The sequence below is a fragment of the Chelmon rostratus genome, chromosome 21 (genome assembly GCF_017976325.1).
Source record: "Chelmon rostratus isolate fCheRos1 chromosome 21, fCheRos1.pri, whole genome shotgun sequence".
NCBI lineage: Eukaryota > Metazoa > Chordata > Actinopteri > Chaetodontiformes > Chaetodontidae > Chelmon > Chelmon rostratus.
The window spans coordinates 6259393-6275629 of NC_055678.1; the positions used below are offsets into that span (position 1 = coordinate 6259393).

Here is a 16237-nt window from a genome sequence, read left to right on the forward strand (position 1 = left end):
CTGTCTGGGCATGCATTCAGTCCCACCATGTAAAATCTGCACACATGCACCCTCTGTCACTTTCCCTGTGGTGACACATGTCACTTCGGGGGGGTTGCGGAGTGGCAAACTCCACCTCATGAGGAAGATGTGTCTGTCTGGGTGTGCAGGGCTGCATATGGAAATAGGATGGATGTTGCATGTGGGTGTCACTACCTTTGGGAGACACTGTGGGAGGATTTATATTATGTTTCTAAGATGGGGCGAGGAGGCGCTCATTAATTTAGTGTATGCTTTGCAGATGACCTGCTTGAGTGGGAGTACAAGGACATGTTGTATTAGAGGGAGCTCACATTTATAAGAAGGAAAATGACATAATGACTTCATGCACTCTTCTATGGAAACCTCAAGGGAACCTTGCAACTATAGCATTTTATCAATAGATGTACTACTTTTCAAGTAGTGTTAGCATTAAATATCATCATCCATTATGTAAAGCTGCACTAATCAATATTTCTATATTAACAATGGATCAAATTACTGTGTCATGTGAAGGTGGTGATGAAGCCACAGAGATTTATAACCAACTTGCTCTCAGCTCTACAGAGCATTTTAGCATCTTTCATCTTATTCAATCCATGATACACTAGGCCTGCCTGCCCAGCACCAAACGGACAATGTTAGCAATTAGCTGCTGAACACAGTGGAGCATTTAGCAGTAAAGAGCCAGATATTTCCCTGAGGAGTTAGAGACCAAAACAGAGTCTAAAAAAAGTGGCATTAATATTGGAGTTAAATTTATCAGAACATGGCTCCAAAATTAATTCTAATGTCTGCTGAAAGTGTAAATAGACAACTGTTTGCTGACGTTTATGTCCTCCCCTCAAGTTGCCAACCCACCAAACAATTAAGGTTTAAGTAAAACTAGCATTGTGACAACGTAAAATCACTGCTACTTACTTTCTTAGCCGTAATCTCATCACTGTGGCTTTTCTGACTCTGGGTCACGCTAATTTTACACTCACCAACTCCGGAAATGCAAGCAGCAAGAGCCACCAAACGCTTGCCAAATAATCTTCAATTTTACATAAATCATTATATCAACAATTAAACAAATGAATCCAGAAGATGAATGGCAGATACATTGTTAATAAAATCAGTTGCAGAATCCAGGTTTGTCTGCAGCCGACTATATTGCAGACTCTACTTAGATTGTGTCTGTGTGTATGTGGGACAGGTTTGCAGTTTTTTCTCCCAGAGGTGAAATTAAAGCTTGACTGTGTTCTGAACTCTCCTCTTTGCCCATAGGCTCCCTTCTTTGGCTTTTTCTGCCTCTGCCACCAGACCTGAAGTAATGGAGTTGTGAAATATTGATGCACTGTAAGTCGTTTGTCGCTGCTATGATGAGCTGAGATGGCCTTGGTAGTAATATTCTTTATGTTTAGCGCTATTATTATTGTGGTGGCGGTAATAAACCCTGCCAAATTGATGCTTTTTCTTTTGTAGATGAGGAGCTTTCTTCATCCAGCTTTGCAATTACAGCGTTGAGGAGACAAGCCACTGATGGTCACCAATTTACTGTTCAGCCAAGTCTATTATTGTCTTTGCAAAACAGCCTTCACAGCTGCATCTACTGCACACAAAACACTGATGATTTACTCACACTATCCGCTTTGACTGCAGTTGTTTCATCTGTATCTCAGCTGTGCGACAGTGTTGCTACATCACGTTGGCATCATTTGTTTTTACCCATTTTATTTTTCTCTCTGTGGCGACGTGTCATGCTTTGGACCCTGAAATCCACTGAGACCTCTGTGCTGCTTTGATCTTATTCCCCTCTGATTGTGCTGATGTGTGATTGACAGTTTCTTATTGGTGATTCACTGATAGCATCTAGCGAGACCTGAAATAACACGAGGACTGTTTGTGTGTTGTACATGGAGTTGGCTTTCTTTTCTGAGATGAAAGTCTTGGCTGTCTTTCATCTCATTCTGCAGTCTCCCTGGTTGAACAAAGTCTCACGAAAGTTCTGGATCTGACACAAGCTCCGAAAAGGTATTGTGCTTGTGTCAGTATAAGATGTGTGGTAAACACAACGCTGCCTCTTTGACTGGATGCTTGACAAGTGCTCTCTCTGACACTGGCTGACATCTTTATTTATGAGTAACTCAGCACACACATCTCAGTAGGAAGATCCTATTTTTCTTAAAGCCTTGAGCTTCCTGAAATAACGGATTGATTTTCATATTAGGGTGAACTTTAAGGCAGAAGTTGTAAATAAATATTCATTTTAAGCTTTCAAATTCTCATTTTCAAATGTTTTTTTTCCACCCAAATTACCAAATAAATGCATTTATTTATTTATTGGAGATATACAATAATAAAAAATGATATTATTAAAAAACAATGAAGGTTAATGAAGTTTATTTTGTAAAGGATAAAGGAACCTGACAGTCGGGAATAGAATAATCCAGAATCGATCCAAGCAAACCCAAATAGAAAGAGAGCAGTGACACATGGCAGTTGTGTGTGTGCATTGAACAGGCAGCCGCAGTCAAGACAATAGAAATACATGTCATTTTTCCTGCACAGCTCACACTCTGTGTCTGGTGTCAAAAAACAGCAGCCAGAGAAACCTGCGGACCACAGACCTGTGAACTCTTTTCATTTGATCCACCTTCTACTGAAGAAATGGTCCCTATTAAACCTGTTGGCAGTGAGACTGTGGATTATCCAGCGTATCGGGGACACTGTTGTTGGAAAGAAATGTTGATGTTGCATTTTCTCAACTTATTTTCCTGCACCTATGTGTTGGGATGGAGGCAGGAATCTCTATATACTCTCATATATATCTCAAAACCGGGGCGGATGAAGTCAAAAGCATCTGCAAGGAGCGATACTGCCTAAGGAAAATGAAAACATTCTTTTGGCATTTGGTTCAACTGAACCATTAATGATGTAGGTTTATACAGGTATATAAAGTCAAATATACTGTATATATATATATATGTATATATATGTATATTCTTTTGTGCTATGGTCATGTTAAGCCATGTTTCTACCCAAATTACCCAAAACATTTGGTCCCAGGAGCTACCTTTAAGTAGTTCCTTTATCCTGCTGTTGTCCATGAAACAAACTAGTCTGCTGACATATGAAAGTGTGATGGCTGCTTGTACATATCATTTTTGCATGCAACGCTACAACAACTTGTCGGGCCCATCTGTTGTGTGCTCTCTTCTGTAACTCCATGCTGATGAACACAGTGAACAAAAAACAAACTGTTTTGTGGCTGCAGATCTTTAAAAATGGTGGCTAAAATAAAGAAATGTTCAACACTGCGAGCCCCATCCCCAAAGTTCCAGTACTGTACTTTACACGTGTGTGTGTGTGAACCACAGACCTGTGAACTGTTTTCAGTAGATCCACCTTCTACTGAAGAAATGGTCCCTATTAAAGCTGTTGACAGTGAGGCTGTGGATTATCCAGCGTATCGGGACACTGTTGTTGGAAATAAATGTTGCTGTGCATTTTCTCAACTTATTTTCCTTCGCTTTCAGTGTATTGGGATGGATGCAGGAATCTCAGAGATTTTGGTATACATTTCAAAACCTGGGCAGATAAAATAAAAACTATTATTTGGTTGAGCTGAACCTTAACTGATGTAGGTATAAACAGGTATATAGAGTAAATATACTGTAGATAGTCTACATAATGTATATTATTTTATGCTATGTCATGTAAAGCCACGTTTCCACCCAAAGTACCCAAAACTTTTAGTCCCAGGAGCTACTTTTCGATCCATCTGTTGTGTACTTTCTTCTGTGAGTCCGACTGGACTTTTTGGGGAATAAAATAATGTCCCTGGAACTTAATTTAGACCCTGGTCCCTGCGGTGGAAAGACCCTGAGTTCCTCCAAAGGTTCCCAGTCCATGGGGAAAGTTCCTACAGTGGAAACACAGCTTAAAATACTTGTTAGTCGTTAGCTGGCAGGTGTAGTTACAGTCTCCAATCTTAATCAGAACACAATCTGTACCAGTGCAATTACACTATGAAGTATCAAATCTTTACTTGACTTTTGTTTGTGCTCCCACTGCAAATCATTTAACGTGCTACAATATACACACAACACATACACGTCCAGGTGTACAAAAGCAACAACTGAAAAATAAAACAAAGGCATTTTAGTATTTTCATATGATAGTATTTCAACATACGACTGTAAACATAAATCCCCTCTGCTGCCTTTTCTCCATCACATACAGTTATATTCTAATATGATTATGTTTGACCAATGACTGTGTGTGTTTTGAGTCTGTTGTCATGTCTTAATAATGTTTAATTCTACTGACATGTTAAAGACACATTTCTACGATGGTGGCCTATAAGACTTTCTTATATACAGGCAACAGTTAACTATCTATAGAGACTGACCTAACCATGGGTTGAATGTTAAAACACAGCTCCTGTATTTGCCTGGAGTAAAATAATGGACTGTGTAATAATGGAGGGAATAACAGAGGAAACACAAGTTTGCTTTGCATTCTTTGCCTCCTATTTTTATATACCACGGCACCCTGTGGTGTATTATTTCTTACATAATACATAGTCATGTTCATTGACTCTTGACCCTTATAAAGGAGTGAAGAGATGCTTATATAATGTGGATAAAGTTGACAATAACTGACAGTTCTGAGTCTGACACTGTCCAAAGAAGTTAAGTCACTCTTTCCTTCCAGCATTTGTTCCCAAATCTTTTTGTAGGCACGTGTGTGTATGTGTGTGTGTGCGTGTGTATGTGTGTGTGTGTGTGTGTGTGTGTGTCACATGGCCTTCACAGAGTGAGTGATCAGTGAGTCACGGGGGAAGTCACACACTCTGATGACTGTGGTCGACAGACACGCACAAACATACAGAGGATTTACTATCATCTTCGTCCCCACATGGAAGATTGCAAATATGTCTGAGCACGAGCGCTCACATTCTGGACGCGCCACCTGCGACGGCTCAGTGTTGAGACGCAGCCACTCTGGCAAACACACAACACACACTCGTCAGATCCTCTGAGTCACTGACAGAAATGGCTTCACTCTTTTTTAGGAGGCAGATGAAGGATGAAATAAGTGTGAAGTGTATGTGTGTTTCTGTGTGTGTGTGTACACCCAGTGGAAAACCTGACAGATGTTTCTGAGGGGCAGTTGTTTTGACCTCTTCCTCTCATTGAAGGATGTGCTCTGAACATTCACACAAACACACACACACACATACACAAACACACACTGTACCTTGTTCTTTGCTGCAAAATCAATGAGGAGAGTCAACAGAGCACTGAGGTGTGCCAGAAGACTTTCAGCCTGTTGGCTGGTTTATATTTACTGCTGTCATCCTGTATGCACGTGTGTGTGTGTGTGTGTGTGTGTGTGTGTGTGTGTGTGTGTGGCTGGGGGGGTTATACAATTTACTGAGAATATTCATGGCCGTGCCAAACCTGGTAAAAATGTTTGAACTATTGAAATTTTGTGTTTTTTGTTAATGTTTCTACAACCCTGATTCCAAAAAAAGTTGTCACTCTGCAAGACAAAATTAAAAACAGAATGCAACCATTTGCAAACAAACTGTGTTTACAGACGACAGTTATGTTCCTGAGTCTATGTATAATTCTCATTTATCAAATTATGTGTTCACAAAGTGGTGAACCTTGCTCCATCCTCGCTTGTGAGCGACCAAGCCTTTCCAGGATGCTCCTTTCATACCCAATCATGATACTATCCCCTGTTACCAATCAACCTGTTTACCTGTGGAATGATCCAAACAGGTGTTTTTGGAGCGTTCCACATCTTTCCCAGTCTTTTGTTGCTCCTGTCCCAACTTGTTTGAAACGTGTTGCTGCATCAGATTCAGAATAAGCAGATATTTACAAAAATCAATAAAGCTGATGAAGCAAAACATTAAACATATTGTATTTTGTAGTGTTTTCCGTTGAGTATATGTCAAAAAGGATGAGCAAATTATCACTTTCTCTTTGTTTATGTTTTACACAGAGTCCCAACATATTTGGAATCAGGGTTGTATGTTTAAAGCTGGACTAATCGATATTTTCATAGTGACAATGGCTCAAATTAGTCCAATATTGATCCATGTCTGCTGCTTGCGTAAATATATGCTCACCATACCATCTTTAAAATAATGAGCGCAGCTTTAAGCAGCTAATAGGACTGCAGCAGCATGATGGGGTGTCAAATATGGACAGAAAATTTGGAGAAAATTAGAATTTTGATGAAAAATGCCTTGGCCTTATGTTCTACATCTGTCAGGTTGGGTTTTTATCAGGCTGATATCGTGTAGTCTGGGCCTGGAATGTGCCTAACCAGTTTGTTTTGGGCCTAAGCCTCACCAAACCTTAAGCGTGATGCTGTAAAATCGAACATCACGAGATCAAGAAATCGAGAACACAAACAAAGTGAGAAGTTAATCAGATCCTTCACTTAGGTAAAATTACAAATACCACACTGTGAAAACACTACAAGTAAAAGAAGTTGCATGGAATGGAAATACTCAAGTTAAGTACAAACATTTGTACATACAAATTTGTACTTCAGTGCAGTACTTGAGTAAATGTACTTAGCTACATACCATCAGTTGCGAAAGCGCTCTTGGAACTAAAATGTGACTTACATACTTTCTGCGTGCTGTCAGCAGAGATTGAAGGGGCAAAACGTGCCAACAAGTCAGCGCCGCCTGCATAAAACAACACACAGTTGGACCGTGACGAGTCTGAGACCAAGGTCCCTCTGCCTCTGCTGCCTTGGGGCCAGGGACATTGTGTTCGTCACCGTAGTCCTTCTCATCAGCGCTGTGCTTGTTATATCATGCAGGCACTATTTTTATAAGATAGAGACCAAGGCTTTTCCTCACTCTTGAATGACTCACAAGTAGTGGGCCCTTTACATTGCCTTGGACTACCATTGTGTTTGCATAACTCGTCCTTTAAACGTGATCTCGGACAATATGTAGTGTTCAATGTGTGTTATGTTCTGTTTTTTTTTAAATCCGTTTTGTGCATGTTTGCCTCCACTTTCTGCTCGTTGTTGCTTATCAGGACATGACCTACGTCTAGATTCAGTATAGTATTTGTATGTGCATTTGCCTGTGTGTGGTAGAGAGGGTGCCCTGCTGAGTGACTCCTGCCAGAGCCCTCTATCCTTTAGATGAAGCCCCCATCCCCCGGCGTGTCCTGACCTTTGGCTGTGTCGGAGGAGCTGCTCATTGCTCACTCAAATCTGAGGCTGACTCTGAGGACCATCTATGAGAAATAATGGGTGACATTTGCGGAGTTACATACGTTTTTAGCCATTGTCGCCTCAGTGGGAGGCAGCGGTGACAGTTCTTGGAAAGTTTACTTTGCTGGAATTGAACTTTGACGCTGATGGTGTCAGGACAACACAAAGTCAGCACCAATTTTCATCTGAAACATGTGGATAATCTTTTTAATTTTTTAAATTTTATTCACTCTAGTAATCCCAAACTGGGAAATTAGTCTCTGCATTTCACCCATCGCTGATTTACTGCACATGCAGTGAGAGCATATTGGGGGGTTAAGGGCACATCAGCCAGCTCAAGGGCACATCAGCCGGCTAATGGAGAGGGGAGTGAATACTCCACCACACCCAAGTTTCTTGGCCAGTCCGGTGGGGGGGATCGAACTGGCGACCCTCCGGTCACAAGCCGCTTCTCCAACCTCTAGGCCACAGCTGCCATTTTGGGCATAATTACAACATTAAACTCTTCACCAAGTTTGGATCTGGGAGCTCTGCAGCATCGCTAAAAAGAAGTCAGATGCTCAGAGTATGAGAACCACACAGGCTTTAATCAAACTCCCAGTTTAATAAGCGGAGATTCATTTGAAGTTTATGTATTTATTGAAGTTAGCAGTGGGAAAAGACTTCGATTAGACCCCATCGATCCTCATTAAGTGTAGGATGATGTGAAGATAAAGATAAAGCCAGCAGGCGGTCTACCTTCAAATAACTGTCTGGTCTGATTATCACGTTGTGATAAACTGAAATTATTCTTTAAAAATGCTGTAATCACACACATTTTCTGTGGAGCTTTAATTTAAACGATCCTTGTACTCACTTTCAGCACTTTAAACTTGGTGTAGTTATCATGAGATGATCGGCTATCATTCACGTTGGTAGCGTTTCCTGTAAAACCTGTCGTCTCTGGCCACAAATGGACGTTGCTACTGACATCTCAACCCTCCCTTTTAGTTTGTTCACTCCTTTTGGTTTAACAGAGAGGATAAACATGTCAGAAATCAATTTTCTCTTTATGAAGCAAGGTTTAGAAAATGGACACTAATTGATGATTGGTGATGGAAAAAATGCTGTATTTCTTAAAATTCACATTTCTTCAAATATGCAGAGTTGATGTTTTGTCATTTTTGTGCAGGGTTTCATTCAGGGTGTCATTCGTCCCAGCTGTCGTGCATACAATCAGTCTGACAGGCCATGACAGAGCCAGTATGGTAATAACCTAATTATTGACCGGTGAGAGTGTCCCTGTGGTTGTCTGCCTGTCAGTGATAAAACCAGTAAGAAAGGGCTTGCAGGCAGGAAGGTGGGCTGCGAGAGAGCCTGCAGTCTGACTCAGTCCACGGTCTTCTGGAGCGTCCATAGGCGCTTGCAGCTCCTGTCATCACCCAGTGTGTCCATGTGACAGTTAGACAAACAGCCCGTCGCGTGGGGAGGAAAAATCCTCTCATGTGATGTTGGGGAAACTCTAAACAGTTTTCATCGTGTCGTATTACGCAAGCTCAAACCCCGCTCGGAGACTGGTTGTCATCCTCTTTATCATCACTGTGAACTGTATTAATAATACCGTTGAGATAGCAGAGGTGAGTCAAAGCCTTGAACAATGTTTGTCTTCTTGTCTCACTGTTTTGCATAAACAGGGATTAGATCCTTTAACTGGTTTGACAGCTTTTCCCGACTAATTTAAACCGGACTGTTAACAGAAAGTCTGATGCGTTAAATGAAACTGGAGGCTGGATTTGGATTTTTCTCTGAGAGCTGGATTTTACAACCCAGCACCCGGCCACCAACTGAAATATGTAATGAACCGTAAAGTGCCAAAAGTTGGCATCGATCAACTAATCAGATTCTTGTTAATGTATTCTTTGCTTAGTTCCTGATTTAAAAGCATAATCAGTTTACTAGTCGCGGTAGTATAACTCATCCTGTGAAAACAACCCTGTAATGTGTTTTGTGGCTGTTGGATTTACCCTCATTGATATTAATCACATAATTTGAAAAATATGAATGATTTTATGGCCTTTTGCCACGGACCCTGATCTAATTCAATATGCCAAAGTGAAATTTATGAACTGTGGAGTATAAAATAATATAATACTTCAGCTTTCATTGCTGGCTAATGATCTTAATACTTGCAGCAGTTGCACTGTGATCCCCTGGCCCTCCCAGCTGCATTGGATCCGTCTCGCCCCATCAGATGTACAATGAACAGGAGAGCAGATTAACCGTGACAAGCGTGCAGGCCCTCGCACCACAGTAAATCGATTGGTGGGGGACAAATATAGGTTGTCTTATTACTGGGAGCTGGGACATGCTGCCATCAGTTGACAACAGAAGGAAAAGGAAAGGAGAGGGAGGTAGAGAGGATTTGTGGCGATTAATATGCCCATCTGCTCTCTGCTGACTCATATTCCTCTGTGTAACACTGTCGATACCTTCACATATTCTGTTGCTCTCTGATGACAGCTGTTTTTTCTGTATCTGTGGTTTTCTTCTTCTGTACGTCAGATTTATTTAACCAGTCATTAATCTCCCCTTGCATCTAACTTTTAGTGCAAAGCTCTGTAAACCTACTTCTGCAGGAGCTCCACAGAACAAAACAATGCCCTCCTTTTTATTGCCTCACAGCAGCAGAGCAACCTGCCCCCATTTCTGAGGCGCTACACCAGAGTGTTCAAATATTTATCTGAGTGCACCAGGCTAATTATTTCACGATGGATAAATAATATGTTTGTCTGCACTAAGGACAAAAGATCAGCAACCACTAAAAATCAAATTTTACTTCAGTAACGCATGATGAGTGACAGAGCCAACTCTAATTTGGCCCACATACTGTATGAACATGCCTCCTCCATCACCTTCATTCACACACACACACACACACACAATCACACAGCAAGAGATGATGCTGTGGCAGTGCTGCTGATGCGATTTGGCATTACTGGGGCACCATTCCTGCTGAATGCCCTAAAATTTCGCCTCCCCTGTGCCCCCATCCCCACAGTCTCAACAGTCCTCTCAGCAATCACTCCAGCGACGCCCCACCTCCCAGATCTCATGTCGAGTCTCACCCTCATGCAGTCACGCTAAGCCTGTTTGGATTCTCCAGTGAATGTGAAGTCAAGATTGAAGTTTTTGTACCAAACTGTTCTTGTTATAGGTGGCCCTGCATGGGGCTTGATTCTGGTGCACATACTGTATGACACAGTACCTGAGTGTTGGTATCCAAACCGAAACTACCGTATTTTGTAATATTTGAGAAATATTAACATCAAAAACATTCTTATTTTCATTGACCAGGATAAATTCTCAAATACAGTTTAATGTTTTGTAAACACAAGTGGGCATACAAGAAGTTTGCCTCAGTAACTAGTATAAAATTTGCGGTTATTTTCTCCTACAAGGTAGTATTGCACTTCGATAAAGTTAGGAAACTTTCATGAGATCGATTTTTTGTTTGAATCAAAAACCCATCAAGCAAACATCAAAATATCCTGACCTCCTGACTCCAGTATGGGTCAAGCTATAAAAACACTGGATCCTGAAAGAACACCTTGTCCACATACTTCTGGCCAAACAGTGTCATCATATCATCAACATGATATTGTGAATTTTCTGACATTGTTCATAGATAAAATAACTTGATGACAATGACTGGTTTTGATGAACTAAATACTTGATTATTGATTTGCATGATTATCTACAATTGTATAACATAAAAACAGCGATGTTACAGGGCTACATGGACCTGATATACAACAAAATCTGCTCCGGCTGCAGACCCGGCATTGTGCATGTGGTTTATTGAGTTACTGAACTGTTGACACTAGGTCTAAAGCCTCCTCCAAGTGTTCACATAGTTTGTGCCATTACAAAACACAAACTTTTGTTGTTATAAAGTATTCTGTGTTGTGTTTTGCAGGCTTGTTAGGGGGCGCCCGTTTCACCGGCTTGTCCCAGAACTACAGCACCCTCCTGCTGGAGGACGAGGCCGGGCTGCTTTATGTGGGAGGCAGAGGAGCTCTGTACGCACTTAACACCTCCAACATCTCCACACCTGCCAACCTCACGGTGAGTGCCGAGACGCTTCGAGCCACAGGTCGCCACCTAATTGCCAGTGTTAACAAATAAACAGCCAACAGGATTTCACAAGTTTCCTCCCATTTTCCCAAGTCTTAAAGGAGCACAAACTAATAATAGCCTCAAGCAGATTGAGCAAATCCCATTGTGTTCCTCCAATTTTATGGGTATCGGATTAAATGCACCAGCCGTTTATTCAAGGGTTACTGAAGAGAGTCAGTACTCGGTGACGCAGCCAGAAAATTAAGTGTGCTGTCCCTCTCTTCCTGTTTATCATACACACACTTGTTTTCCTCCCTTTATATCTCCCCTTTCTCTCTAGTTATCTGTCTATTTTTCCATCTATTTATTGAGCTAACTGAGTCATCCTTATCCCATTATTTGCAGATTGATTGGGATGCTTCCCCTGAACAGAAGAAGCAGTGTCTAAACAAAGGCAGAAACAATCAGGTACATGGTTGCAGCTCTACTCTCTTATTATGATTCAGCCACTTTTTCTTTGAAGAAAAACTCAAATGTCTTTATTTATTTGCTGAGTTATAATCGGGGGACATAAAGGAAACAATTCTGCTTTGTGCCAGCAACAAAGTGGATAATCCTTTCAATTGCTTCTTAATCCACTTTTCCTGAAACCCTGCGAAACTAATCATTTAAAAAATGCGCCCATTCCTTAAACATTTGCATAAAATAGCCCCTGTGCATGATGTGCATTGACTGGACTTTGTTCTCTCCGGCCTTGCATGTCATGGAGCCAGAAATAACCTGTTTTTCCTCCATCTGTTCTCTGCAGACTGAGTGTTACAATCACATCCGCTTTCTGCAGCGATACAATGAGACTCACCTGTATGCCTGTGGAACAAACGCCTTCAGACCTCTGTGTGCTTACATAGTAAGAGCCTGTGTGATTTCATTGCAGCAAAGTTACGACTGGACTAGATTTAAAATCAAATGACTAATTGAGCGACGTCTCCTGTCTCTCTGTTAGGATGCAGAGCGGTTCAACTTCTCCTCAGGCTTTGAGGAGGGCAGAGACAGGTGTCCATACGACCCAGCAAAGGGATACACTGGCCTCCTCGTAGGTGTGTCTCCCAAATTTGCATTTAATCTGTTGTATGCTGGTGTAGTCAAAGCTGCATACAGGCTTGGAAAGTATGTCTTTGTCGGATGGAGCGGAGACTAAAGTTCCCAAACTTTATGAGCATAGGGAGAATGTTTTAACCTCGTCAAGTCCTCAACAGGGAAATGGTTACCATTATAAACGTGACTAAGAGTCTGCAGCCATGCTAGCTGGACAATGTGCTCTGAGCTAAATGCTAACGTCATCATCTAAGTGTCTGACAAGATGCTCAGTCATTCAGGTCATGGTTTGTCCAGAGGGGCTTAGTCAAGGGCAGCTGGACTTGCTTTAGATGCTCACATGGTCACAGTGACAATGCTAACATGCAGATGTTAAGATAGATAATGTTTACCATGTTCACCTTCTAATTTTAAGTTGTTAGCATACTAACATATGCTAATTAGCAGTGTTTTCACAGTGACAATGCTAACATGCTGATGTTTAGCAGATAATGTTTACCATGTTCACCTTCTAATTTTAAGTTGTTAGCATACTAACATATGCTAATTAGCAGTGTTTTCACAGCGACAATGCTAACATGCAGATGTTAAGCTAGATAATGTTTACCATGTTCACCTTCTAATTTTAAGTTGTTAGCATACTAGCATATGCTAATTAGCAGTGTTTTCACAGCGACAATGCTAACATGCTGATGTTTAGCAGATAATGTTTACCATGTTCACCTTCTAATTTTAAGGTGTTAGCAGGATAACATTTGCTAGTTAGCATCATGCTCACAAACACAAAGTACAGCTGAGGGTGATGGGAATATTGTTAATATATGTTATAATAATATGTTATATAGATATTTGGTTGTTAACCAACGCTAACATGTTTACCTGACAGCGCTAGATGAAAAGTCAGATGTACAGTGAAAGGGTTACTGGTCGCTGCCTGTTGGAATAGAAAATTATACTCTTGCTGTGTGAAAGATTATGTGCACCAGTGTATGTTATACTGTCTTTTGGCTCAGCGCACAGTGTGATACTTTTCGTTTCTCACTTCGCGTATGAAAAGTTCTGCAGGTTCCAAACAGGTGTGAAATGTTATCAAAGGCCTTCAGCTCTTTCTCAGCAGGCAGAGGCAGAGAAAGAAACCCCCTGAGGAATAAAGATAGGCAGAGCTACGAATGAACAAAGAGCAACTGGGTATTAAAGGACAGTCGTCAGTTTCTGAGGGTGACGAAATGCACTGTGACATACGAGACGTGTCGAAACATGATTGCTGAACTCAGTCTGACAAGCTCAGAGGTCCATTTGCAAATGCTCTAATGAATATTGCAATAAACTCCTGAAATCTGAATTTTCACAACACTGTCCATACTGGCTGTGAGGAGTTACCTTCCTAATACTGCAACAAGAAAATAAAGTTTGGATCTCAGAAAAGTTATGATGTTTTTCGTACAAAAAAGACGAATGAGAGTTTTGCAGGAATTAACTTTTTTTAAAAGGCTTTTATTAATTTTCTTTTTAAATGTTTTCTTCGTTATTTCACCTGTTTATTAAAGCTACTCTGGTATTTTTATTCACTCCCCTTCTCTGCGCTTTTAGTCGCCTGATTTTATTTAATCCTTGTGGTGAAATGTTCCAATCTTTTTTTTCTTGTGAAGCACTTTATAACTTTGTTTGGAAAAGTGCTGTATAAATAAAGTTAATTATTTTTATTACTGGGACAAAACACCGGCAATAATCCTCCACATGAGTGCCAGGAGGAAGATTCTCACTCGAGCTCAGGCTGCTGCAGTTAGTTTCGGCTTTTGGTTCCCACATTTTTCACATAGTAGTCGCTTCACAACCAGTATGGACAGGAGGACTGATTACAACTCTCTCAGCATACATGTGGGCATGTGAGTGTTGTATTAAGACAGACTTGAAGAAATATCTGATCTTTATAATGCAATAGACTCAGGAGAGACATTCAAAGCATGCATAAGCAAACTTGTATCTGCTTCTACTCACCATTTACAAGCGACATAACCACAGCGGGTGATAGGTCACAGTCTGCCTGCCTTCTCTGCAGTATGTCAGCTGCTTTCATTCACATCTGATTGAACTCTGATTTCTTTCTGTCTTCATGTTTCCTGCGCTGACACACCTTTCTATCAGACGGTGAGATGTTCACGGCCTCTCAGTACGAGTTTCGCAGCTCTCCAGACGTGCGCAGAAACTTCCCCTTCCCCACGCTCAGGACAGAGGAGGCGCCCACCCGGTGGCTTCTGGGTAAACATGACAAAGACAAGATAGTCCTCAAATACATCAAATAATGGATAAATGTGTGTAAAAAGACACTGACGCTAGTTTGTATAATTTCACTTACAGTAAAATACTAAATGGACGAAACCTCATTGCCATTTTGCATGTTTTTATCTCATCAGATATTTTGCTGACCTTGACAATGAAAATCACATAAACAAATTGCGCTGCACTGCAGCTCTAACTGGCTCAGTTGTGGCAATTCAATCATACTTTAAAAGCTCCATCTTTAGTTTCCAAGGAGACACATTCTTCGCTGCTAATAGGTCTCTGTTTGGACCTGTGTGTGTGTGTGTTGTTTGTGTGTGTACAGAGGCAGATTTCGTGGGCTCCGTGCTGCTGAAGGAGAGCATCAACAGCTCTATCGGCGACGATGACAAGATTTACTTCTTCTTCACGGAGAGAAGCCAGGAGCAGGTTGCCTACCCGAGCCAGACCAAGGTGTCCAGGGTTGCCCGAGTCTGCAAGGTCAGCATGAGCGGCTAGCCCAAATACTATTCACAATAATCATATTAATGGTTTCACCGGGTTGGGAAAGTTAGCCGACTTACCCCGCCTGCAAGGTCACAGAAAGAAAGGGTGTGAAAACAGTGGGATTACTTAATGCTTTACGGCACTGAAACAGAGCGAAGTGTAAATGGATTTAGGGAGACGTTCTGTTCTCGATTTGTCCCTCTGAGCTGCCGTTCTCCTCTTACGGTAATTTCAGTGCTGAATGAACCAGCAGTTGGGCGTCTCTAATCTTGGTTTCTTCACTGACGGCGGTTCTTTCTGTGCCACTGTTGCCAGGCAAACTGCAAGTCCAACAACCTCCACCTCCAATGGCAAACCTTCTCCCTCTCTTCATTGCCGACCTCGTCTTCTTTCACTCCTCCTCCTCCTCCTCTTTTCCCTCTCACCTCATTTCACTTCTGATCAGCATCCGCGGTCTAGACAGCATGCCCAGCAACCATTCCTAGAGGTCTCGCCACCTCTCTTTCTTCCTCCCTGTCGTTCCTTTTAGCCGTGCGCGATGCTGCAATTACCATCGCAGCGTGGTGTTGCGCTGAAATCCTGTATTTCTGTAGCAAAAAGTGTCGAAAAGACTGAATGACGTCCAGAAATGATTTTGCACCCTGCGGTTGTTTATCGGCGTCCGTGAGAATGTAAAAAGGATTTGCATGAAAGAAATAAGAAACCACTCAGGAATCGTCCCTTAACATCCAATCACAGCGAGTAAATCGTCCAAACCAATCAATTCAAACTGGCGGGAAACGTCGCCACAAATTAAAGCGAGCAAAGAGAAAGCTGAATTGTCTTTCCAATGATTTATTACTTCATGTTCGTGGGGTCTTCCTGGAGCTGTTTCACCACAGTTTGCAGCCCCCTTTGAGACGTGGAATACGTAACATTTGCAGCTTCATCTCTCCCTCAAAGTGATGCCTTTTAAAAACTTCTTTTTGCCTTTGAAGCCTTAATTAATGACCATCGTTAGTGCGAGGGAAAAAACATTTTC

At 41.6% G+C, this 16237-nt stretch overlaps 1 protein-coding gene across 1 annotated transcript in view; it reads left to right on the top strand.

Moving 5' to 3' along the window:
* The window catches only part of sema4gb (sema domain, immunoglobulin domain (Ig), transmembrane domain (TM) and short cytoplasmic domain, (semaphorin) 4Gb), a 30414-nt gene that overhangs the window by 2270 nt on the left and 11907 nt on the right, over positions 1 to 16237 (top strand). The window contains exons 2-7 of the mRNA XM_041962349.1: positions 11216 to 11364; positions 11761 to 11823; positions 12164 to 12262; positions 12359 to 12452; positions 14596 to 14709; positions 15056 to 15210. Coding sequence (XP_041818283.1) covers positions 11216 to 11364; positions 11761 to 11823; positions 12164 to 12262; positions 12359 to 12452; positions 14596 to 14709; positions 15056 to 15210 — 674 coding nt within the window. The remainder of the gene's footprint in view (positions 1 to 11215; positions 11365 to 11760; positions 11824 to 12163; positions 12263 to 12358; positions 12453 to 14595; positions 14710 to 15055; positions 15211 to 16237) is intronic.